Here is a 24,115-nt window from a genome sequence, read left to right on the forward strand (position 1 = left end):
CCTCCTCTCCCTCCACAAGTAATTGGAAAGGACCCCAGTGTTCTTCTAAATCATCCTCCAGCCAAGACTAATTTTTGAAGGGTTCCTAATCTAACCTTTGACTACTAGGACTCAAAATGGTACCCTTAATGAATTCCATTCATTCAATTGTCACATCATGTATCAGTTGTGTACAAGATGGTGCTAAACATCTGCCACATACAGGTGTATTAGGTGCTGGAAGGGTAAAGATTAAGAACACCTAGTTCTTTTTTTTTTTTTAATTTTATTTATTTATTTGACAGAGAGAGACACAGCGAGAGAGGGAACACAAGCAAGGGGAGTAGGAGAGGGAGAACCAGGCTTCTCACGGAGCAGGGAACCCAATGTGGGGCTCTATCCCAGGACCCTGGGATCATGACCTGAGCCGAAGGCAGACGCTTAAGGACTAAGCGACCCAGGCGCCCCAAGAGCACATAGCTCTTGATTTCAGCAAACTTATGGTTCAGCAGGGGGACCAACAGACCATATAAACGTCAAAAATATTTCCCTCCTCTCTCCCGCTACCTGTGTACCCGGCATTTGAGATCAAAGTATATCATTCAAGAGGCACCAGGGTACCATCGGAATATTTCACAAATGGACATGAACTTGGAGATCAACAGTTGGCTGAACGAGTGCTTTCAAGCTCACTAATACTCATGTCAATGGCGCACTCTTCTCTGACCTTCAAATGGAACAGATTCTCCAGCTGCCCCTTCCCTGGTTATCTGCTTGGGATCTCAGTGAGTTCCTCCCAGGAACGACCCTGAGCCACTCCTGGTGTATTCGGAGTTATCCGCCCCTAATTCACACTCCTGCTTGCTCCGGTTCCGCCCACCACTCTCTGTCCAGGGCCAAAGTGGCCTGGGCATAAAGTGTGCACAGAAAAACAAATAGTTCTGCTTCTCCTCCAACCGTCCATCACCAAAGCCTCCTCCCAACTTCTCCCAAGCAAAGAGCTGGCTGGTTATTTTAAACCTGCGTTCACTTTAGGTCTTCATCTTTCATCTCCCAGACCGTTAACCTCTTCTGGATTGTTTCTATTTTAAGGGAACACCCACGCCCAGAAAATCTCCTGAAAGGGAATATTCAAAGTCATTCTCAAGTTCAGTTGACAATCCTTCAAAGGTAGCATTATGTACATCTTAAAATAGAACACCTAATGCAATGGGGTTTTGCGGAAATGATTACAGGGGATTGTCATAGATACTATAAAGTCATCTTACATTTATAGATTCTTGAACAGTTTTGAAAAGTGCCTTCATATATGTTCTTCCGTTCATTACCACAGGTCTCTGGGTGTGGAGCCAAGTAGGGATTTCACCGCCATTTTACTAAAGAGAAGCAGTATGGCGTCATGGTTTGGAGCATGGGCCTCAGTTTCTCTACCTGTAAAATGAGGTCTGTCAGGGTTGTTGTGGGGCTCTGTACATTGTTCTTGGCACACAGTCAGGGCCTGGTCTGTGTCTGCTACTCACAGTAATGCAGAAACTGGTCTCAGCTTTTCGGACTTGCCTGAGGTCCCCCAAACAGGTCTGGGGGAAAGCTGGGGTGGAATCCATGCCCTAACCCTCCGACCGGAGCTGTTGCCAGCCCTATGCTGTCTTCCCAGGTTCATCAAATCTCAGCCCGATTCTCAGCCAAGAATCTCTCCACAGAGTCGGTCTTCAGGGCAGCCTGCCTTGTTCCAGGTCAGACAGAAGCAGACCCCTCTACTCACACCACACAGAGGGCTCACCACAGTTGTTCGAGGGCTTGGTGGTTGTCTGTCTGCCCACCCCCAAGATAGCTGACACCCTTGGATTCCTATGATCCACCGGGTATGCCACATGGTGCCAGCCTGCCCTGCAAAGTGCACGGGGCCCCCTGTGAGCCGGGGACCCTTCCCAGGCCGGGGAGAGCTTCAGGGCGCCCCTCGTCTTCCTTCCTCCAGGCCTCGGGGATTTTACCTTGGGACTTTTCACTGCGCTCCTTCCCCCTGCCTAGTCCCTCCCTGGGGAAGTCACCTTCAACTTTCAGGGTCCAGGCAGATGGCAGCAGATGTCACCGCTCTGTGGAAGCTTCCTGGACTCCCCTGGGCAGACACCTGCCTCTCTCATCTTGGCTGCAAAGAATCTTCCTGCCATTATTACAGTGACTATCGTACCAGGTGATTATTTGAGTAAATACTTATTTCTCCCGCTAGAAATGGACTCTCCAAGGACCGAGACTGGGCCTTACTGACCCCAGCATCCAGCCACCATAGCATGCATGGACACCATGCATAAATATTTGGTGAGGCAAAAAGACCTGAATAAGAACAATCACCAATGACTCTTTTTTCTTCTGGAAAGAGGTACAGGCATGAGCATCTGTGGAAACTTCAACCTTTTTTTGCCTCAGCTCACTGTGACCCAGGCACCAAAGGAATCTTCCAGAAAAAAAGTTTCCCTTCAGAGTTACCAAGACTGACGTGGTTTTCTGAAAACCAATGAAAAAAACTATGTATCTAAGAGAATCAAAGAGACTTGCCATGAGAGATCAGGACAAAAGGTTCAGCAAAGTCCCAGCTAACTGTGCCTGGGACAGAGCCACACCCAGGCTTGGCAACCCTCTCTCTGTATGTTCTGGGAGTGGAGTGAAAACAGCTCAGCTCTCAAGTGACATTATTATTTATATCTCTCTTGACTCACTGCGGTGCTTTGGCAGAAGAGCCAATGGTCTAAACCAAAACTCCCAAGTCTTGAACAAACTTAAATTTTATGGGCCCTTGTGGGTCCGTCCGCGTGGAGGGCCTGCTCTGTCTGCGCCACAGGGGGCCGCTCACACAGCCTCTCCACCAGCCTGAGAAATTCGCTAGGACTTTGTATCTCTAGGACCTAAGCCAAGCTTCGACTTGCTCGGCTGGCATATATTAATTCATTTCGGCCTCACAAAAGTCCTCTGAGGTAGGTGATATCATTGCCCCAGTTTTACAGATGAGGAGGCTCAAGCAAAGAGACTTTAAATCATTTGCCCAAGATTGTCCAGCCAGTAAGAGCCCAGGGGTCTGTTTGGGGCGGGCGGGGTGGGGGGGCTTGCCTAACTATACTACACTATATCCATCTACAGAGCTATCCACTGAAGCAGTATTTGTAATGGAGAAAACCAACCTAAATATCTATCATAAGGGAAAGAGTAAATATATTACAGTTTTTTGTACAGGGGATACTGGGTAGTCGTTCTTTCAAACAAAGGAGGTTGATATGGACGTGTACTGATGTGTTGCAATCTCCAAGCTATGGAAATTTAAGGTAGAAAAAGTAGAGCACAGGCCAGTATGCTACCATTTGTAGAAAAAAAATATATATATTCATAATTATGCTTGCATATGCATGGTATATAGCTCTGAGCAGATATACAAGAAGAGATAAAATACAACAAAACCAGACAGGAAACTAGGGAGAGGAGGGAGGCTTTTCACTGTATGCCTTTATATACCTTTAAATTCTGTGCCGCATATATGGATTAATTATTTGAAAAGAAAACAATTTAAGAGAACAAACTATACCTGCAAAGCACATAATAGTTGCCTAATTAGGAAACACAGCACCAGATGTTTAATTCTATTACTAAATGTTCACTTGGTTTTAAAGCTGTCGGTTTATGAATGCTTCTCTCCTCCAGCGTCTAGCTCAGAGGCTGGCCCATCCTAGGTATTCCACAAATGACTGTGGAATGAATAAATAACGTGCATGTAGAGTTGAATCAAATGGAACTGATGTTCCCTGAGGTTCCATGTGCAATTCACACACACCCTAGGAGGGGTGTGTACCGCTCTCTAGAAACCGGGCTCATGAGGGACAATGTTCTAGACCAAGGAGGGTGGGAGGAGAGCCAAGTTTCATGGTGAACCAACCTATGGTTGTCAACATGCACTTGTATTTTGAACTTCCTCAGGATTTTTAATTACATCAGAGGTTTTCAATTGGGGATAATTTTGTCCCCAGGAGACATTGGACAACATCTGGAGACATTTTTGGCTGGGACATTTTTATTGGGGAGATGCTACTAGCATTTGGTGGGTAGAGGCTGGGGACGAGGCAGAGAAAGCCTGAGCCGCCATAATAGCTCCGACCCTTGTTCATCTGCCCTGGGACATACCTAGAACTTCTAGGTGTGTGTATTCTCCCCTGAAAACCCAGCTGATGCACAATCTTCCTGAGCTTATCAACTTTATTTTCACTGGATCTCATTACTCAGGAGCCCAGCCAACTCTGTCCCATCTCCCTGCCACAGTCACTGTGAGGAGCTGAGAAATAGTTGAATATTGGAGAAAGAATCTTTCCAGAAAATGCCATCGGGTGCTGGTGGAAAGTTCAGCTGTCTCCAGGGCCAGGAGCTCTTCCAGCGGAATGCTAGCTCATGAGGCTGGTTCTTCAGAAACTGAGGGAGGATGAAAATATCTGCATACATCTCAGGCAGACCCCATCAGGAAGGATGCGTGGCCCCAGATCAGGAAGGACCAGCCCCATCGAGGAAGGTGCGGGTCTGCTCTGTTAGCCTTCTCAGGCAGGCTTATGGGGGGGCAAAGAGAGCTACTCAAGGATTCTCCCCCACTCTGGGCATCAGATGGGAAACACAGGGCACCCTGGCTGCCCTCCTCAACCCCAAGACAGAGCTGAGGTCTGTTTTATCTGGGAGGCATCCTGGGCATGTGTTGATACCCTCACAAGGAGAGTTGGGGCTCAGAGCCACAGACCCAGTGGTTCTGTCCTGTCCTGGCTGCTGACATGCCTGTGACCATGGGCAAGTCACACAACTGCTCTGGGCCTCAGTTTCTTCCTCTGTAAAATGAGTGCATTACAGGGTTGTTGGAAGACTCCAAAGAAATAATAGATGGGGACGATGCTTTAGAGCTGACCGGGTCCCATACAAATGTTGTCATTCACATCGATGTCCACCAGATTTCTGGCTCATTTTTACCCCGGTGAATATGTGGTTAAGTAGGGGTCATTCCAGTGGGGCGGGCCTTGGGGGCTGTTGGCGGGACCAGAGCTCAAGCTCTGGAAGTCTGGGGTCGAGGGAGAGAAACTGCAGTTCCTGTCGACACTCAGGCACATGGACACGGGGAATAAGAGTTGGGCGAGGACGAAGCAGTGAGATTCAGACTCACTTACGTGTGTTTTCCCACCTGGAATATGAAGTGGACTGAAAATCCGGGACGGTAACAAAATAAACTGTTACAGTGGTGGGCTTTTGCTGGCTCCAGCTGCAAAGGTTAATTAACAGGGAAGCTGAATCAAGAGGATCACTGAAGCCAGGGCACTCAAACGCCAACTTCACGGGAATTATTTATGTGTTGACGTCATGCAGCAAACGTTAAAACGAATGCTTATGTTCTGCCTTAAACCGTGGCCCCGGGAAGATATACTGAAGTCCTAGCCCCCAGTACCGGTTCATGTGACTCTATTTGCATAGAAGCTTCTGCAGATGTAATTAGTTAAGGCGAGGTCCTCTTGGATTAGGGTGGACCCTAACCAAGGATCCCAGTGTCCTTAGACGAATGCCTTGTGAAGACCCAGAGGCATAGACGCACAGGGAAGAAGGCCCCGTGAGGACAGAGCCAGAGCGAGTGAGGCATCCGCAAGCCGCAGAACGCCTCGGATTGCCAGCAACCATCAGAAGCCGGCAGACAGGCATGCAGGAGAGTCTCCCTCTCAGCCACCGGGAGGAACCAACCCTGCCGACACCTTGATTTGGGGCGGCTAGCCTCCAAAACTGTGAGACCACACCTTGCTGTGGTTTAAGCCACCAAGTGTGTGGAGATTCATTATGGCGGCCCTAGGAACATAAAACGGCTTATGGTGAGCGGGCAGAGAACACACAGGAACCGGCTTCCGCCCTGGAGCAGGGTCCCTGAAAGGGCAGCCTCACCGAAAGGGCCAGCGTGAGAGTGGCTGGTATCTTGGAGGCAGAGGGCGGCCAGGGGCGTTATCACTATGCTTCCTGCCAGGCAGAACCCAAGGCCGCCTCTAGGCACCGAGCCTTTTTTTTTTTTTAAAGACTTTTTAATTTATTCATTTGAGAAACAGATACAGAGAGAGAGAGAGAGCGCGCGCGCGTGAGCAGGGGGAGAAGCAGAGGGAGGGGGAGAAGCAGGCTCCCGGCTGGGAAGGGAGCCCAATGCGGGGCTCGCTCCCAGGACCCTGGGATCATGACCTGAGCCGAAGGCATATGCTTAACCATCTGAGCCACCCAGGCGCCCCTAGGCACTGAGCCTTTTATCTGCCAGGCAAGCTGCTCTCAGCCAGGGAGGGAAGACTGCATCTGACACGCCCTGCTCTTTTTCAAACCACGCGGATAATTACCCAGAACTCTATTTTCCTCATGGTTTTTGCAAATGGATTTTGTGGTGATTTTTTTTTTTTTTTTCAGACGCTTTGGCAGCTCTGAGGAGGGAGATACAAAAGCCCATTAATGCCAGCATGTGTCACGAGGGATGATAAGCGCTGAGAGAAGGGAAATATCCTTAATGAAAGCAGGAAAAAAACCAGAGGTTACCTGGGTCTCGAAAATGCTGCGGTGCCGGCAGTCCAATCCCTGGGGCCTTTCTTTGCCTTTTCTGGGACGCACCTTATTCTGTTGGATAAATTCTTCCAGTCTTAAAACCTAAAATAGAAGAAAAGAAACACTTAGTAATGAAACGGAGCCCCGTCTCCTGATGGGGTCATTAATCTGCGAAACTATTCTCCCGGGTCAATTTGTTCTGGGGACAGTGCCCCATTAGACAGCTTCTAAAAGTGTTTCTGGAAAAGCCATTTCTAATTGGCTGGTTGCTTCATCTTCCTAGAAAGGATGAGCCTGGCAGGTGTATTGTACTCTATACTTCCTTTTATTTATTTATTTTTAAAAAAGATTTTATTTATTTATTCATGAGAGACAGAGAGAGAGAGGCAGAGGGAGAAGCAGGCTCCCAAGGAGCAGGGAGCCCGAAGTGGGACTCGATCCCAGGACCCTGGGATCATGACCTGAGCCGAAGGCAGATGCTTAACCATCTGAGCCACCCAGGTGCCCTCTATACTTCCTTTTAAATTACGCACATCAGTACACCTATACGGGAACTGTAGGGTGGTTTTCCTTGGCTTTCACACCATTCCTGGAAGATCACTCTCTTTCTTTTTTTTTCTTTTTATTTGACAGAGAGAGACACAGCGAGAGAGGGAACACAAGCAGGGGGAGTGGGAGAGGGAGAAGCAGACTCCCCGCAGAGCAGGGAAGCCAATGCAGGGCTCGATCCCAGGACCCGGGATCATGACCTGAGCCGAAGGCAGACGCCCAATGACTGAGCCACCCAGGCGCCCCACTCTCTTTCTTTTTTTAAAAAGTTAGTTGGTAAAGAAAAGGAACAATATTTAAGAATTATACCAAAGAAAGGGTGGCTAGAAGGTGCTTTTAAAGTGTATAGCCCTAATTATGATGATGATGATTAGCCAACTAACTGTAGAGTATCGATTAAACAGACTGGCTTCTCTGCTCTAGACTTTGAGAAGAACAAGGCGAATAACCATAAGGAAAACTCAGATGTGGCTAACAAATCTTTGTAGGAAACCTAACACTCCTCAGGCCCCATGCCAGGTATGAGGAGGAAAGGAAGAGGGACAGGGTGAGAACAAGATGGTAAGAGAATAAAATACAGCCTGTGCCTTCCAGGAGCTATCATCTTATGGAGGAAGCAGCAGGTAGATGGTTATCATCACAGCAATATTCAGAAGACAAAATAATAATAGGACCACGAATGGTGTGTTTGTTCTGTGCCAGGCACAGACCTAAGCATTTTACAGTATAAAGTTGTTTAATCCTCACAACAACTACTATGAGACACATACTACTGCAGAGAATTTACAGCAAAAAACTCTGCCCAGGGGAGTCCAGGGCACTTTAGGGGTGCTGAAGGATGAATAGGAGTCTGTCAGTGGCAAGGGTGAGAAAGGACATTCCAGGGGGCAGGAATAGCAGGTGCAATGGCAGAGGGAAGGTAGGACGTGTGTGAAGACTGGAGGAAAGTTCCATGTCAGGGACCCAGCATGCAGGAATGGCGGGGAGGAAAGAGAGTCCGGGGGGTAGTGGTGGTGGGCTGGGCTAGGCCCCAATTATGAAAAACATGGAAATTAAAGATTTGGGGGAAGGAGGAGTGGGGCCTTGAGCAGATTTGGGTTTTAAAAGGCTAGTTCTGGGAATTGCTGGCCCATGGGGAATGTGGAGGCAGGGAGGTACAGGCAAGGCTCTTGCCAGACTCTAGGCAATATCACAGAAGAAGAAGATTACGAAACTATTTATACTGCATCTTGCTAAGGCTTGCGAAATATTCAAATGGGAGTCCTATGCAATTGTTTATGTAACATCTACAAGAGGTAAAGAAAAACAGAGTCTAGGTAAGCCATCTAGGGGTCTGATAAAGGGAGAGGAGGGGACTGAGAACCTTTAGTGATAGGACCCACAGGACTTGACGACTGATTGGATGTGATGATGGGGTAGGGCGGGGACACCAGGTGAAGATGGAGGAGGTCAGGGCTGACTCTCCCATTTCTAGCTTTGGTAAGCGGGGGACTAGATGAGGTCACCACTAGCTCCGTGGAAGAAATGGAGGATGAAGAGCAGGCCTGAGGCGCTTTGTCAAGGTCAGCCTCTGGGTCAGGCCAGCCATCTGTAGATATGATCCTCGGTCATCAAAGATGCGGCATACCGTGCTAGAGGGAGTACTGGCATAATGGCTAAGAGTGGGGTCTTCAGAGCCGCATTACCTGGGTTTGAATCCCAGGCCCCGCTAGTCCTTACCTGTATGACTTTGAGGAAGTGATTTACCTTCTCTGTGCCTCAGTTTACTCATTGTAAACCAAGGATAATCATAGTACCTACCTTGTACAGTGGTAGTGAGGATTAAAAGTTAATATATGTAAACCGCTTAGGCAGTACCTTAACTAAAGTAAGCACCCAGCAAAATTCACCCTTGTCATTTTTAGAGAGGGGTTCTCAGGGGCATTTAGAGAAATAGTCGGCGGGGGGACCCCAGTGTCCCATGTCAGAAGCATGACTGGGCTGGTCCCACACACATATGTGAAGCCTCCCTAAGCTCTGCAGAGCAGCGTAGTCCAGATCCAATGTGAAAATTGGCAGTACAGCTCAGGAGGGAGGGAGAGAGGAGGGAGAAAGGAATGGGCATCCTCACTGGGCCGCCACCTTGGGCTAAGGTGGAACAGGAGCTTCTGGAGCAGAGACTTTCCACCAGGACTGCTCCTCCAGAGCCCCTGATATAGCAAGTCCAAGGCATGGCAGGCTCACCTTCTAGAAAAATGATAACTTGTGACATAGAAAAAAAGGTTGGAGGAAACCATAACGTGGACACGCATCACTCAGCCGAAGAGATAACATATCACAAATACAGCTGCGGCCCCCGAGCTTCTCCTGATCTACCACCCTCTTTCCCTTCTAGAAACAACCGCTGGTTCAGATTTCCTTCTGTCATTCTCAGGCGTGTCTCCAGACTGAACTCCACTATGTATTTTTAAACAATCAATACTGTTTTGCACACGGCTTCTAGATTCTTAAAAGCTCCCCCAGAAGGTTGCAGTGCTCAGCCAGGGCTGAGGAACAAATTTCTTTTTTTTTTTAAGATTTTATTTATTTATTTATTTGAGAGCAAGAGAATGAGAGAGAGAGAAAGAGAGAGAGCACATGAGAGGGGGGAGGGTCAGAGGGAGAAGCAGACTCCCGGCTGAGCAGGGAGCCCGATGCGGGACTCGATCCCAGGACTCCAGGATCATGACCTGAGTCGAAGGCAGTCGCTTAACCAACTGAGCCACCCAGGCGCACCCGAGGAACCAATTTCATGGACTCCTAAGGGGAGGGTGGACTCAGGGCTCATCTGGAAGGTGTGAGAGAGGGCAGGGGAAGCAAGGGAACCCCTTCACATTTTGGGGGGTCTAATGAGGCTCAAGAATGAAGCCTGTTTCCAGTCCCTCCCACGAGTTCCCCCCATAGGATGGCCAACAGATCTTTTAAACTTTGACCTTAGTCTCTGGGTGGACCCCCAGAGCAAACTGTGATGTTCAGCTGGTCTACAGGCATTCTCTACTCCTTTCTCCCTTGCCTGCCTCCTCCGTGCCTCCCCAGGCTGGCCTGGTGACACGGATATGACCAATGGGAGGAGGAGTCAGTGGGAGCCCTCTGTGAAGGCTTGTGGTTTCCTGATGAAGTGGGCAGGCCTGGTCATCACCCCCTCCCCCCCCTCATTTCCTGGTGTAAATTTGGATCTGGCAACGGAGCAGTGACAGTCATTTTCCAAGCCTGGGGGGAACCTGAGCTGACTTCTTAGACGCAGCAGGCACAGGGCCTAGGGCCCACGATACTTTGAGGGGCCATGACAATGTTTGAATTTCTTTTAAAGTCAGAAAGTAAAAATACAGCTTGGTTATATTAATCTTTATGCCAATGTAGTCATAAAATATAATTTTTGATATTCTTTTTTCAATAGAGGAAGGAGTCCATGAAGGCAAAAGCTACTAAAACCCAGGAAAGTGAGGACACAGCCCAGGAGGAGGCGAGACTGTGGGAATCTCAGATATACCAGGCCTGATGTCATTATACACAGAATCCACCCCAGCAGCCTACTGCCTCCTTTCATGCGAGACATTAAAGGCCTCTTTGTCAAGCCTCCATAAATCAGGCTGTTACTCGCAGCTAAATTTATGCCCCACGAGACAGATTTCTTGTCAGGCCAAAGTCCTTTCCTTTCTTCCAAGGATGCTGAACGTACGGAAGTCAGGCCAGTTTTCTGAGATTCCTGGCATCTCAGTTAGCCAAGACTCCCACCCAGACCCATCACTCCCAAGCACTGCATTAATTCGGGATTTACCTCTAGCAGAGAATTCTGGAGCTTCACATTTAGGGCTGCTTTCTCTTCTTCCAGCTGCTTGATTTCATTTTCTGACTTCTTCTTCACTTCCTCCAACTGTGCTTCTACTTCCTAAATGATGATTAGAAGAGTTATCCACATCCAAGACATGAACGCATGGACAGGACATGTACATATTCACACCCTGCCTTATCCCAAAGGGGTTCAAAGAAGCTTACAATAAAGGTCGCAAGATACAAAATTAATCTACAGAAATCCATTGCATTTCTATCCACTAATAATGAAGCAGCAGAAAGAGAAATTAAGAAAGCAATCCCATTTACACTTGCACCAAAAAGAATAAAATACCTAGGAATAAACTTTACCAAGGAGATAAAAACCTGTACTCTGAAAACTATAAAACATTGATGAGAAAAACTGAAGACAACCCAAACAAACGGAAAGCTAGTCTATGCTCATGGATTGGGAGAACAAATATTGTTAAAATGTCCATACTACCCAAAGCAATCTACAGGTTTAATGCAAACCCTATCAAAATACCAACAGCATTTTTCACAGAACTGGAACAAATAATTCTAAAATTTGTATAGAACCATGAAAGAACCCAAAATATCCAAAGTAATCTTGAAAAAGAAGAATAAAACTAGAGGTATCACAATCCCACATTTCAAGATTTACTAAAAAGCTGTAGTGCTTAAAACAGTATGGTACTGCCACAAAAATAGACACATAGGTCAATGGAACAGAATAGAAATCCCAGAAATAAATCCATGTTTATATGCCTCCTTGACGAAGGAGGCAAGAATATGCAATGGGAAAAAGACAGTCTCTTCAACAAATGGTGTTGGGAAAACTGGACAGCTACATGCAAAACAATGAAACTGGACCACTTTCTTACACCATACACAAAAATAAACTCAAAATGGATTAAAGACCTAAATATGAGACCTGAAACCATAAACATCCTAGAAGAGAACACAGGCAGTAATTTCTCTGATATCAACCATAGCAACGTTTTTCTAGAGGCAAGGGAAACAAAAGCAAAAATGAACTACTGGGACTGCATCAAAATGAAAAGTTTCTACACAGCAAAGGAAACAATCAACAAAACTAAAAGACAACCTACTGAATGGGAGAAGATACTTGCAAATGACATATCCAATAAAGGATTAGTATTCAAAATATATAAAGAATATAGAACTCAGGGTGCCTGGTTGGTTCAGTCGGCAGAGCATGCAACTCTTAATCTTAGAGTTGTAGGTTCGAGCCCCACATTGAGTGTAGAGATTACTTAAAAATAAAATCTTTTTTTTTTTTTTTAAAGATTTTATTTATTTATTAGAGAGGGAGGGAGAGAGAAACAGCATGAGAAGGCAGAGGGTCAGAGGGAGAAGCAGGCTCCCCGCTGAGCCAGGAGCCCGATGTGGGACTCGATCCCAGGACTCCGGGATCATGACCTGAGCCGAAGGCAGTTGCTTAACCAACTGAGCCACCTAGGCACCCTTAAAAATAAAATCTTAAAAAAATGAACACACAACATCCAAAAAACAAATAATCTATTTTAAAATGGGAAGAAGATTTGAACAGACATTTCTCCAAAGAAGATATCCAGATGACCAACAGACACATGAAAAGATGCTCAACATCACTCATCACCAGGGAAATGCAAATCAAAACCACAATGAGATATCACCTCATGCCTGTCAGAATGGCTAAAATAAAAAACACAAGGAACAACAAGTGTTGGCAAAGATGTGGAGAAAAATGAACCCTTAGTACTGTTGGTGAGAATGCAAACTGGTGCAGCCACTGTAGAAAACAGTATGGAGATCCTCAAAAAATAAAAAGTAAAATTACATATGATTTAGTAATTCAACTATTGGGTATTTACCCAAGGAATATAAAAACACCAATTCAAAGAGTTACATGAACCGCTATGTTTATTGCAACATTATTTAAAAGAGTCAAATTAAGGGAAGCAGCCCATGTGTCCATTGATAGATCAATGGCTAAAGAAGATGTGGTGTATACACACACACACACACACACACACACAGAGAGAGAGGGGGGGAATATTACTCAACCATGAAAAAGGATGAAATATTGCCATTTGCAGCAATATGGATAGATCTAGAGAATACAATGTTAAGTGACATAACTCAGAGTTAGAAAGACAAATACCATATGATTTCACTCATATGTGGAATTTAAGAAACAAAAAACAAACTGAGAAAAAAAAGAGACAAGCCAAAAAACAGAATCTTAACTATAGAGAACAAACAGATGGTTACCAGAGGGGAGGTGGGTGGGAGATGGGTGAAATAGGTGATGGGGATTAAAGAGTACACTTCTGGTGAGCATTAAGTAATGTAGAGAATTGCTGAATCACTATATTGTACACCTGAAACTAATATAACACTGTATGTTAACTACACTGGAATTAAAATTTAAAAAAAGATTGATTTATTAATTTAAAAAGTCACTGGAATGAATAAACCCAGAGTCAGCAGCATTTTATATAAACCATTACTTTATTCCTGGCATTGATTTACTTCTGGATCTCAGCTTTTAATATTACTTAAAGGAAATAACTTCACAATTATTAAATTCTACTTCCAAGTTAAAAAAAAAAAGAAGCCTACAATAGTCATAAAATATTGTAAGAAAACACAAATTAGAAATTAACAATGGGGTGCCTGGGTGGCTTGGTTGGTTGGGCATCTGACTCGGTTTCAGCTCAGGTCGTGATCTCAGGGTCGTGAGATGGAGCCCATGTGGGGCTCCATGCTCAGCGAAGAGTCTATTTGGGATTCTCTACCTCCCCCTCTGACCCTCCCTCCGCTTGTGCTCTCTCTCTTTCTTGCTCAAATAAATAAAATCTTTGAGAAAAAAAAGAAATACACAAGAAATTCAAAAGAAAACAAATGTTACGATTATACCCCACATCTGATAAATATTGGTGGTGGGGGGGTGGCGGTGGGACATGGTAGACATCTGGGTTTAAGTTTTACAGTGTAAAGTGAGAAAAGAGAATGCTCATTACTGACACAATTCTCAGTGTTCCATAAGTCAAAAAGCCAACTACATTCTCAGATGCAGGGAAATATTAAAATCAGAGCAAAATTTCCCTGGGATGACATGGGGTTAAATGGAAACCTATCATTCACTCATTCAACCAACCAATATCAATGGAATATCTATTACATGCCAAGTATTGAAGGGGCTAGGGATACAGTCACTGTGTGCTGGTAAATGTTAAACAACTGGCTTCCAATCAATCAATCAATCAATCAAACTGCTTTGTAGCATTTGTTGATTTCCATGTATAAGTACTCCTACTATGGCCGATTTCAAGTTACTACCATGATGTCACTGAGCAGAGAGCTGGGAAAAGATGTGACACCTGCCTCTCAGGAGTCAGTAGAAGTTGGCTCTGACACACTGGAGGTAATAGTGAACAGGGTTCCCCAGTGGGGACAACAAGTAGGAAATAGGTGATTATAATGAAATGTAGTGACAGCTATGTGAAGGTAGGATCAGTAAAAACTGGACAAAATGAGACAGGTGAATTTGGGTGGTGGAGGGGGGGAGTGATCCCCCTTAAGGGAGAGCTAGGCATTAAGGCCAAGAAGGGAAAGAATATGGAATGAATGGTGACCTAAAAAGCTGGAGAGCAGAACTGAACAGGGGAGTGGTGTGGGATGAAGCAAGAGAGGCAACCAGGAGTCCAACCATGTAGGGTCTTAAAAACCACGTGAAGGAATTTGAACTACACCATGAAGATGATAGGGGGCCTTGGGAGAGTATGAAACCAAGGTTGAGTTTTCAGAAGATCCCCCTGGAATGGAGACTGGATTCAAGGAAGTGGGGAGAAGGGATGCAGGGAGACCAGTAAGGAGATCATCGCACGGTCCAGCAAGAAATGGTGGGTGACTGGATCAGTGTGCGACCACCAAGGACAGGGGGAACTGGACATATTCCAGGGCCATCAAAGAAGTGGACGAATGGGTTTGATGACTGACTGAATGTGACACACAAAGGAGAAGTCATGTCTGACTACTGGGTTTCCGACTTGAGCATCTAAAGAGATATTGCTACTGATCACCTGGAGGACACCTGTACACTTTCTGTGGGGCCAAGTCCAGCTCAGGCCAGTGGCCCTGAGGTCAGGCACTTAGAAGAAAAGGGGGATGCAATTAGATTGTAAGGTCACATGAAGTGGACACTTAGCATGGGTATCATCTCTTCAGTAAATCGAAGATCCCTTTTGCAGGGCTTGATGTTTGGAAAGTTCATTTGCTAAAAATGACATATAAATTATCCTTTTGCTCCCAAGAACCAACAGAAACAAAGAAAAATTCTGATTTTTTAATTTCATTGATTAGCTTCTTAGTCACTGAAGCTTTTGTTGAATAAAAGTTTTGTTAAACATGCTTTCCGGTAAAGACGCTCACTAACTCTGCCAAAGTGTGCTCTCGGTCACTACAGTGTAGACGCCTGGGAGAAAGATTCCTAGCAGAAAACAAGGGCTTTTTCTAATTCTACACAGCCTAACTTCCCAGAGTCCTTGTGATCAATCACAGCTTCAGCTGTTGCCTTGACAAATGGACCTAAAGTGAAAAAAAAATGTCACCAGATGGAAAGAGCTGACTTCATTAGTGATTTTTGGCACCTGGAAGCTTCATTTTAGGTGCAGAATAATGTAGTTTTCTGTCAGAAGACAAACAGCTCTGGGTCATCTCGAGAACACAGATTGGGAGGAAAGCATGCTTATATCCAGCTCAGTCCAAAGTGACCCTGAGGATTTCAACAGGAAACTTTAACAATCTCCTAGCTAGGCAAAGAGAAAAAAACACAACTACAAGGATATGAACATGAGGGAAAAGGAGACTAGTGCTTTCAAATCTAAAAACTGCAGCATGCCATTCCATACCTGGAACAGGGTTCCATGGGCCATTAATTTCCAGAAGTCACAGAGCACTTCCAGAAACTGTTCTTCTGAACTCTCATGGTACTCAGGGAAAAAGCTTTATTGCATCCGTCTCACATGGAAGAAATCCCATGAGGTAAAAGTAGGACTCACACCCACCTTCTGCTTCCTTGTCTAGACTGTCCACAATTACAGGTAATTTAAAAAATAGACATATGGAGTTTGAGGCCCATGTTGGGTGTAGAGATTACTTAAATAAATAAACTTTAAAAAAAAGGGGGGGGGAAGACACATGAAGGAGCCACAGTGATGGGAGCAACAAATGAGCAACCACAGAAAATTACTAGATTTCAATTGGTGCTTTAAAGGAAAACACGTTGAGGTGGCTCAGTGGTTAAGCGCTGGACTTTTGTTTTCAGCTCAGGTCATGATCTCATGATCCTGAGATCGAGCCCGAAGTCGGGCTCCACACTCAGTGCAGAGTCTGCTTGAGATTTTCTCTCTCCCTCTGCCCCTCCCCTGACTCACACACTCACTGTTTCATTCTCTCTTTCTAAAGTAAATAAATACAATAAATCTTTAAAAAATTAAAGGAAAACGAAACATGCTAACTTTTTTCAGGAAGAAAAATTACTATTTGGAATGCCTCTGCCTGCTGCTCCCCCTGCTTGTGTGTGCTCTATCAAATAAATAAATAAATGATCTTTTTAAAAAATCTATACTTTCAACAAGCTAATATTCATAATGTCCAGCATCCAATCAAATATTACTAACAGAGGCTGCAGGGGCCCGAAATGCAAATGCTGGGGGATCACACAGAGAACCAGCCAAGAGGGACATGAGGGCACCAGAGAGCCACCTCGCCCCACCAGCCCTACTGGCCTGAGGAGCTGGGCTGGAAGGCAGGTAGGATAGGTGCCCGCTCCCTGTCTTTGTGAAGCTCCCAGAGTCTAGAAGGCAGCCGCAACGTGTGACTGTGGGCCCCTGGGAGCTGGGGCTTCATGACGCCTGACACCTGTGGTCTTTCTGTCCTGAGGCTTCCTCTGCCCCAGGAACTTGTCTCCATTTGGATTCAATGTGTGGTTCACCCAACAACAGAGCAGGCCCACACTGGGTCCAGGGCAGTGCCCTGACCTGTTCACCGGCACAATGCTTTCAGGTATAGGTGCTGAATAAACATTTGGGGGTCAGTGTGGGACCCATGGACGAAAAGCTATTGTTCAAATATTACTTTATACTGGATAGCCCTAGATTTAGTTTGGCTGTTTCTTTAAATGTGACCTGCCCTAAAGAACAATGCGTTCATTAGTAGAAAATACCTACTGGGCACCAACTAGATTGAGGGGTTCAGTCCCTGTGCCCACCAAGGTCACTTTTTAGAGGACGGATCACAGTCAAATGAAGCAATCACAATGGCTCTTAAAGCCTACTGGGACCATTGTGTGAGTTCAGGGGATGGATGGACCAGGCTAGACAATGGGCTACTTTGTGGGGGGAGGCTTTCTCTGTGGGAATTCTCATGGGCATGGAGATGAAGAGGAGCACTCCAGGGGAGGTGACCAGCAAAGGAGGGGGTGACACAAAGGCCTGGGAAACTCCCCAGGGTTGGGTGGAGTGAGAAGCATGTGTCCTGGAAGCCATAAACCCAAATAGGGCAGCAGGATGCAGCAGACATGCTTAGCCATTGCTCAAGCTCCCCGGTTGGAGGAGGGGAGGGTGTGGAGAACAGCTGCTGGGTCCAGGGGAGCACAGCCAAGGTGATGGGCATTCTGGGAGGAGGGAGCTCAGGAGGACACTTTGGTTTGGGGCATGAGCAAGTGGGAGAATGGGATCACTTGCTGACGGGGACTCAGGGTGACCCTCTCTGGATTTGCGCACCATTGTCCCAAGCGTTTCCTTCATTTTTCATAGTGGAAAACATGTCTACACAGCCTTCTACAAGTGCTGTGCAGCCAGGCTCCCTTCGGGCTGACTGTCCTGCAACAGCTGCAGAACCCTGTTTCCTGCAGGCCAGCCCAGGGCATCTCTGAGCTGCACCCAAGCCACCCCCTCCCCCGCCCACCACCCTGCAGTCCAGTCCTTCCACCACTGCCACACTGAGGGGCATGGCACAAACAGGGTGAGCTCATCTTCAGTTTTCTTTTGTGGAACCGAAATGCCTGACCTTGAGAGTGTGGTTCAGGCCATCGCTTACATTTCAAAAAACCCACTTCTGTGCAGGAAAACTTTCAGGGTTATTTTCGGCAAAAGAATTTCCCAAAGATACATATTCATTAGCCCTGAGTGAATGAACTCTTGTGTCTGTGGGGCCAGACATGATGGGGTGTATCGGCAGGCGTTCTGGGTGTAGACTGATTCGGGTTGAAATGCCCGATCCCTGCTTTGGGAAGCATGCGGATACTCCCCTCATTCTGTCTAATTGGGGGTGGCGTGAAAAGTCAAATTACTGCAGCAGTTCTGTGTCACCTGGGTTCTTCAGTGCCAGGGGAGGGGCTGGCCTTGGCTAACCTGAGCAAGAGGGTGGCAGGTACTTGGGGCTTACCACTGGGCCAGGCCTCAGGATGGTCCTGGGTGGCTGCCTGGAGGAAGAACCCTGCATGAGACCCCTGGTCCTGGAGTCCCTGGGGGAGTGCCCAGGTGGATGTGCGAGGACCCCAGGCTGACGTGGAGGAAGGAGAGACTGACCTTTGGGGCTTCCAGGTGGGCTGACCACCAGGCTTCTCTTCCCCTCTAACTACACTTTGGTGATGGGAATGAGGGCAGAGGTCATTCCCAAGCAGGAAATTGAGGGGAGTGGGTAGGGACAGGAATGAGTGTCCCATCTGTGGTCAGTGTAGTGCGCCAGCCCATTGGCAGAGCCAGTCCATCCATCCTCAGGGCTTGAATCCTGGTCCAGGCTCCCTCTGGGGGGTGGGGAGTGGTGTTGGGTAGATGAGGCCTAGGATGAGGATACTAGTAGGACAGGGCTACTTTGATATAAGTTTTGAGCAAGTCCTACATCAATACCAACCATCCCGGTAAGCCCATCCCTACTGATTTCCACCAGCAGCATACACTAAATTTCTCAAATGTCCTCAACACACAGAAGCAGACATTTTCTGAGGACTCCCCACTCCCAACCAGAGTTTTGGTCACTACAAAGTTCTCATCCATCCTTAGGAATAAATACAGCAAGCAACATGTTTTTAGTTGTCATGTCCTCATCGCTGTCTGCAGGGAAGACTGCCATGATCATGTGACTTTCCACACCGTTTGCCCTCTAATTTCCCAGTCATGTCTGGCCAGGCTGAGCAGCTGTAGTTCTGGCCACGCTTTGATTTGCTCCTTCTGGTTTGGGCCATAGCTGCAGCTGCACTTGCTAGCCACACTTCTGTAGACCCACCACCCACTGACACACCAGGTTTAAGAAGATCCAGAGTCTCTTAACACCCAAATTATCCAAGATATAATTAAGAACAGTCATCATACCAAGGACCAGGAAAATGTCATCTTGAATAAGTTAGACAATCCAAAGACCCCCAACACCGAGATGACACAAGTTTGGGGATTTCCTAATGAATCTTAAAGTAGCCATCATAATAATGCTTCAAGAAGCAATCATAAACATGCTTGAAACAAAAGAAAAACAGTCTCAGCAAAGAAACAGAAGATACAAAGAAGAACTAAGTTGAAAATTAAGAACTGAAAAAGCACAATAACTGAAATTTTAAAAACACAGTAAATAGGCTCAATATAGCATAATGGAGAGGGATCTAGAGGAGAGTCATAAACATGAAAACAGAACAATAGAAATGAGGTCTCATCTGAACAACAGAGACAAAATGACTGGAAACAAAAAAGAAAAAGGAAGAAAGAACAGAACCTGTGAAAAGGTAGCAAAAACTCTAACATTTGTGTGACTGGAATCCAAGAACAAGAAAAGAAAAAAAAGTGGGAGTTAAAAAGTATTTCAAGAAAAAATGGGGGATGCCTGGGTGGCTCAGCTGGTTAAGCATCTGCTTTCGGCTCATGTCATGCATGGTCTCAGGGTCCTGGGATCGAATGCCGCATCGGGCTTCTTGCTCAGCGCGGAGCCTGCTTCTCCCTCTGCCTGCCACTCCCCCTGCTTGAGCACTCCCTCTCTCTCCCTCTGACAAATAAATAAATAGAATCTTAAAAAAAAAGGATGATAATCTCCCAAATTTGGCAAAAGATATAAACCTAATAATTCAAGAAACTGAGCAAAAACCAAACAGGATAAACCTAAAGAAATCCACACACGTTACAGACTAAATTGTGTCTTCCCCGAATTCCTATGTTGCAGTCCTAAACCCCCATGCATTTGGAGGTGGGGCCTCTGCAGGTAATTAAGTTGAGATTAGGTCATGAGGGTGGGTCCTTCATGATGGGGTGAGCATCCTTATAAAAGACACCAGAGAGCTCTTGCCCTCTCTCCATGCACATGCACAAAGGAGAGGTCATGTGAGCACACAGTGAGAAGGTAGCTGTCTGCAAGCTAGGAAGAGGGCCCTTCACAGAAACTGACCATACTGGCAGCCTAATGATGGACCTCTAGCCACCAGAACTGTGAGAAAATTAATACCTGTTGTTTAAGCCCATAGGGCTTGGTGAGTTCTTAGACATGGCACTAAAAGCATGATCCATAAAAGAAAACACTTGATAAACCGGATTTTAGCAAACATATAAACTTTGGGGTGCCCAGTGGTACAGTTGATTAAGCATCCGACTCTTGGTTTCAGCTCAGGTCATGATCTCAGGGTCATGGGATCGGGCTCTGTAGAGTCTACTTGAGATTTTCTCTTTCCCTCTCCCTTTGCCCTCCCCCCTCAAATAATAAAAAAATCTTTTTTTAAAAAAAGTAAAAACTTTTGCCCTATTAAAGATCCTGTTAGGAGAATGAAAAGAGAAGCTACAGAAGAGGAGAACATATTTGCGAACCACATATCTGACAAAAATGTGTATGTAGAATATACAAAGATCTCTCAAAACTCAACAGGGAAAAAACCCCCCGAACTATCCAATAGAAAATGGGCAAAAGACATGAACAGACATTTCACCAAAGAGAGTATATGGATGGCAAATAAGTACATGAAAAGATATTCAACAACACTAGCCATTAGGGAAATGCAAATGAAAACCTTTATATCACTACCCACCTGGTAGGAGAGCTGGTTAAAATAAACAGTGAAAACATCAAATGCTGGAGAGAATGTGGATCTCTCACTCATTACTAGTGAGAATGTAAATGCTACAGTTGCTCTAGTAAGATAGTTTGATACGTTCTTCAAAAGCTAAACATAAACTCTATAACCCAGCAATCATGCTCCTGGACATTTATCCCAGAGAATGAAAAATTAAATTCACACAAAACACTGTGCACAAATGTTCACTGCAGGTTTATATGTGTAATAGCCTTAAGACTGGAAACAACCAAAATGTCCCCCAAAGGTGAACGGGTGAACAAACTACAGTATGTCCATAACATGGAATCCAACTCAGCAATAAAGAAAAAAGAACTACTGATGCACCAACTTGGCTGGATCTCAGGGGCATTATGCTGAGTGAAAACAAAAAAACCAACCACCCTCAAAAGGTCACCGCTGTAGGATTTCACTCATGTAACATTCTCAAAAGAACAAAACTCTCAAGATGTAGAACAGATTGGCAGTGGCTACAGGCAGGAATTGTGGGGACAAAGGTGGGTGCCTGAGGGAGATCTTCATGCTCACAGAGCAGTTCTGCGCCTGGGCTGTGCTGTGGCTTACGTGAATGAACACAATACAATGGTAGAACCAGACATGCACATCATGCCCATGTCAGTTTCCTGGTGTTAACACTGTTCTGCGGTGATGTAAGATGTTACCACTGGGGTAAAATGGGTGATAGGTGCCTTTATGAAGGGACCTTTCTGTATTACCTGCAGCTTCCTGTGGATCTATAAATCTATCTATCCATCCATCCATCCATCCATCCATCCATCCTAAGGCCATACCTGTCCACACGTTCCAAAATAGCTCCCTAAAGCCAGCCTTCCCACCCTGGCTCTCTGGAGCTCAAGACTTCCCTGCGGGCCCAGTGGCCCCACCCTATGGGTGCCAGGCAGTGGTGGAGGAGGAAGGAGGGGTCTAGTGCTGGGCTGTGGCTGGGCTGGTGCTGGGCTGGGGCAGTCCGGGACCAACAGCACAGAGAAGGACAGGTGTGGGGCAGAGGCAGCACCCAGAGCACCCTCCTCCCAGAGCTGATGCTCTGCCTTCAGGAAGGAAAAGGCCAAGATAAGGAGCCGGCTCACAGTGAACCCTCCCGCCCTCATTCCCTCCCATCCTCCTCAGGACTCCATCTGTCCCCCTGATCCTGCAGATCCCCTCCCCAATCTGCCATCTCCTGCCTCCCACTCACCCCCTGACCTGCACCACCACCTCAGTTGTCTGCGTTTTACAGATGAAGGAACTAGGGACTCGGAAGGGGTGAGCAGCTGCAGATCACACCCCCAAAGTGGTGTCCTGCCCCTTCATCTCCAAGAAGCTGCTATGTCTGGGGCCCTGGGGGCGCAGGTGAGCTGGGTCTGAGCAGCTGAGCAGAGGATGTTCTCAATGCTGGATCACGGAAGTGATCCAGTCGCCCCTCAGGTCCCAGTTACCTGAACTCTACCACCCTCCCCACTGGCTCCTACAACCAACAACCCTCAAAATGGCTCAGACACCACCCATCTTAGAAGCACAAGCTTGCCTCTCTCTCACCCAAATCTCCGTCAAGTTCACCCTGCCCACCCCCCGCCCGTACCCAGCTTCTTCACGACTCTCCTTAGTTTACCCCCGGTTGCTAGGAACGCATTGATTTGAACACCCCCTGGGGGCCACAACTTCAGGCTCTCCACCTCCACCTTGGCTGGAGCTGCAGGTGGGCCCCAGCTCACTGGGATCCACACCTCCCTTGAGCTCCCACCCTACTGCCCCTGGAGCTGGAGGGGCCCAGCCTGGAGCCTGGGTTTCCTCCTCCTTCCCCATACCCCCGCATCCAATTCATCACCAATTCTCAGCTCTGCCTCTTGGAAGTGGCCACCTCCCTCCAGGTCCACAGACACTCCCCTGTTTCCCAGATGCACCTGTTCCCACCTGTCTCCTGCTCTGCCTTGTTACCTCCATCCAGCCCCACAGCTAGAGCAGCCAGAGCGAATCCCACATCTCTCCCCGCAAATCCTTGCTTCCTTGGCTCAGAGCACACAGCCCACCATCCTGCCCCTTTCCAGTCTCTACCTACCGCCCTCACCCCACACCACCTCCCCCAGAGACAGGGAATGGTCTCCCTCTCTGGCCTTCTCCACCCTGGTCTTCACCTCACATGTGCTCTTCGAAGTCTGCATCCATCGGGAGCCTGCAGCTGAGAAGCACTTGCTGCTGTGGCCGGAGTTTACAGCCGTAACATCAGGGTCCAAACCCAAGGTTTGCCACCAACTGGCTGTGAGACCTTGGACCAGAGATGGTCTCTGCAGAATTACTGTGTGAGGACCTTCTGCTTCTCTTTTATTATCAGAATGGCACCCACCTCAGTGGCTGGCTTTGAGATCTAAAGGAGTCCACGTGTATGAAAGTGTTTGACAGGGACAGGCAGGCTGTGCTCAGTGGCAGTTCTCCACGGAGAGCCAGGGCGACCCCTGCCCACCTTCTGGAGAATACAGTGACTCATGAGGCATGGTGGTGCCCGCAATTCCAGCGCGTGCATTGAGATCACCCAGGGATTGTTCATCTCAAATCAATTATTTTAAATCATTTATTTAGAGTTCCTAGAAATCCTGAAATTCGTGTCACCTCCCACTCCAGGACGTGATCCCCAATCCACCCCAGCTCCTTCTCTACGCCCTCCTGGGTGGCCATTGGTGGGGACATCGCCGTTTCCATGGGCCAACACTTCCAGGAAGCCATGCATGTTGCTGACAAAGCTCTCAGCTCACGAACATCGGCCTGCCTCTGACCCCACAGCTTAGCCTGTTCTTGTAAGGCCTCCACTCCCCCTGCAGGTGGGAGCACCGGTTGTGAGCCTGGAGAGGCTCAGCCGACGACTCCTCCACACTGGCCTGGGTCTCCCCTGGAACATGCTCTCAGCCTCCTCTGCATCTCAGGCCGTGGCCAGGGAGGCCTGGCTCTCGGGCAAGGTGTTCTTTAATTCTTGTGACACCCAGTGACAAAGCAGACTTCTCAATCTCTCGTTTTCTTCTTCCACGTTAAGAGCACATCTTTTAGCTCAGACACTTTCTGAAAGAGAGATTTATTCCTTTCCCTCCTTGTATTAAAAGC

At 47.0% G+C, this 24,115-nt stretch overlaps 1 protein-coding gene across 5 annotated transcripts in view; it reads right to left on the reverse strand.

Moving 5' to 3' along the window:
* Window positions 1-24,115, reverse strand: part of FAM184B (family with sequence similarity 184 member B) — a 152,333-nt gene that overhangs the window by 40,892 nt on the left and 87,326 nt on the right. For all 5 annotated transcript variants that reach the window (XR_013446295.1, XR_013446296.1, XM_036072089.2 and 2 more), the window contains exons 6-7: window positions 10,895-11,005; window positions 6,544-6,651 (exon numbers count right to left, since the gene is read on the reverse strand). Coding sequence is in view for 3 of the 5 variants with exons in the window: in XM_036072089.2 (XP_035927982.2) it covers window positions 6,544-6,651; window positions 10,895-11,005 (219 nt within the window). In the remaining 2 variants the exon portion in view is untranslated. The remainder of the gene's footprint in view (window positions 1-6,543; window positions 6,652-10,894; window positions 11,006-24,115) is intronic.

Source organism: Halichoerus grypus, chromosome 3 (assembly GCF_964656455.1).
Source record: "Halichoerus grypus chromosome 3, mHalGry1.hap1.1, whole genome shotgun sequence".
NCBI lineage: Eukaryota > Metazoa > Chordata > Mammalia > Carnivora > Phocidae > Halichoerus > Halichoerus grypus.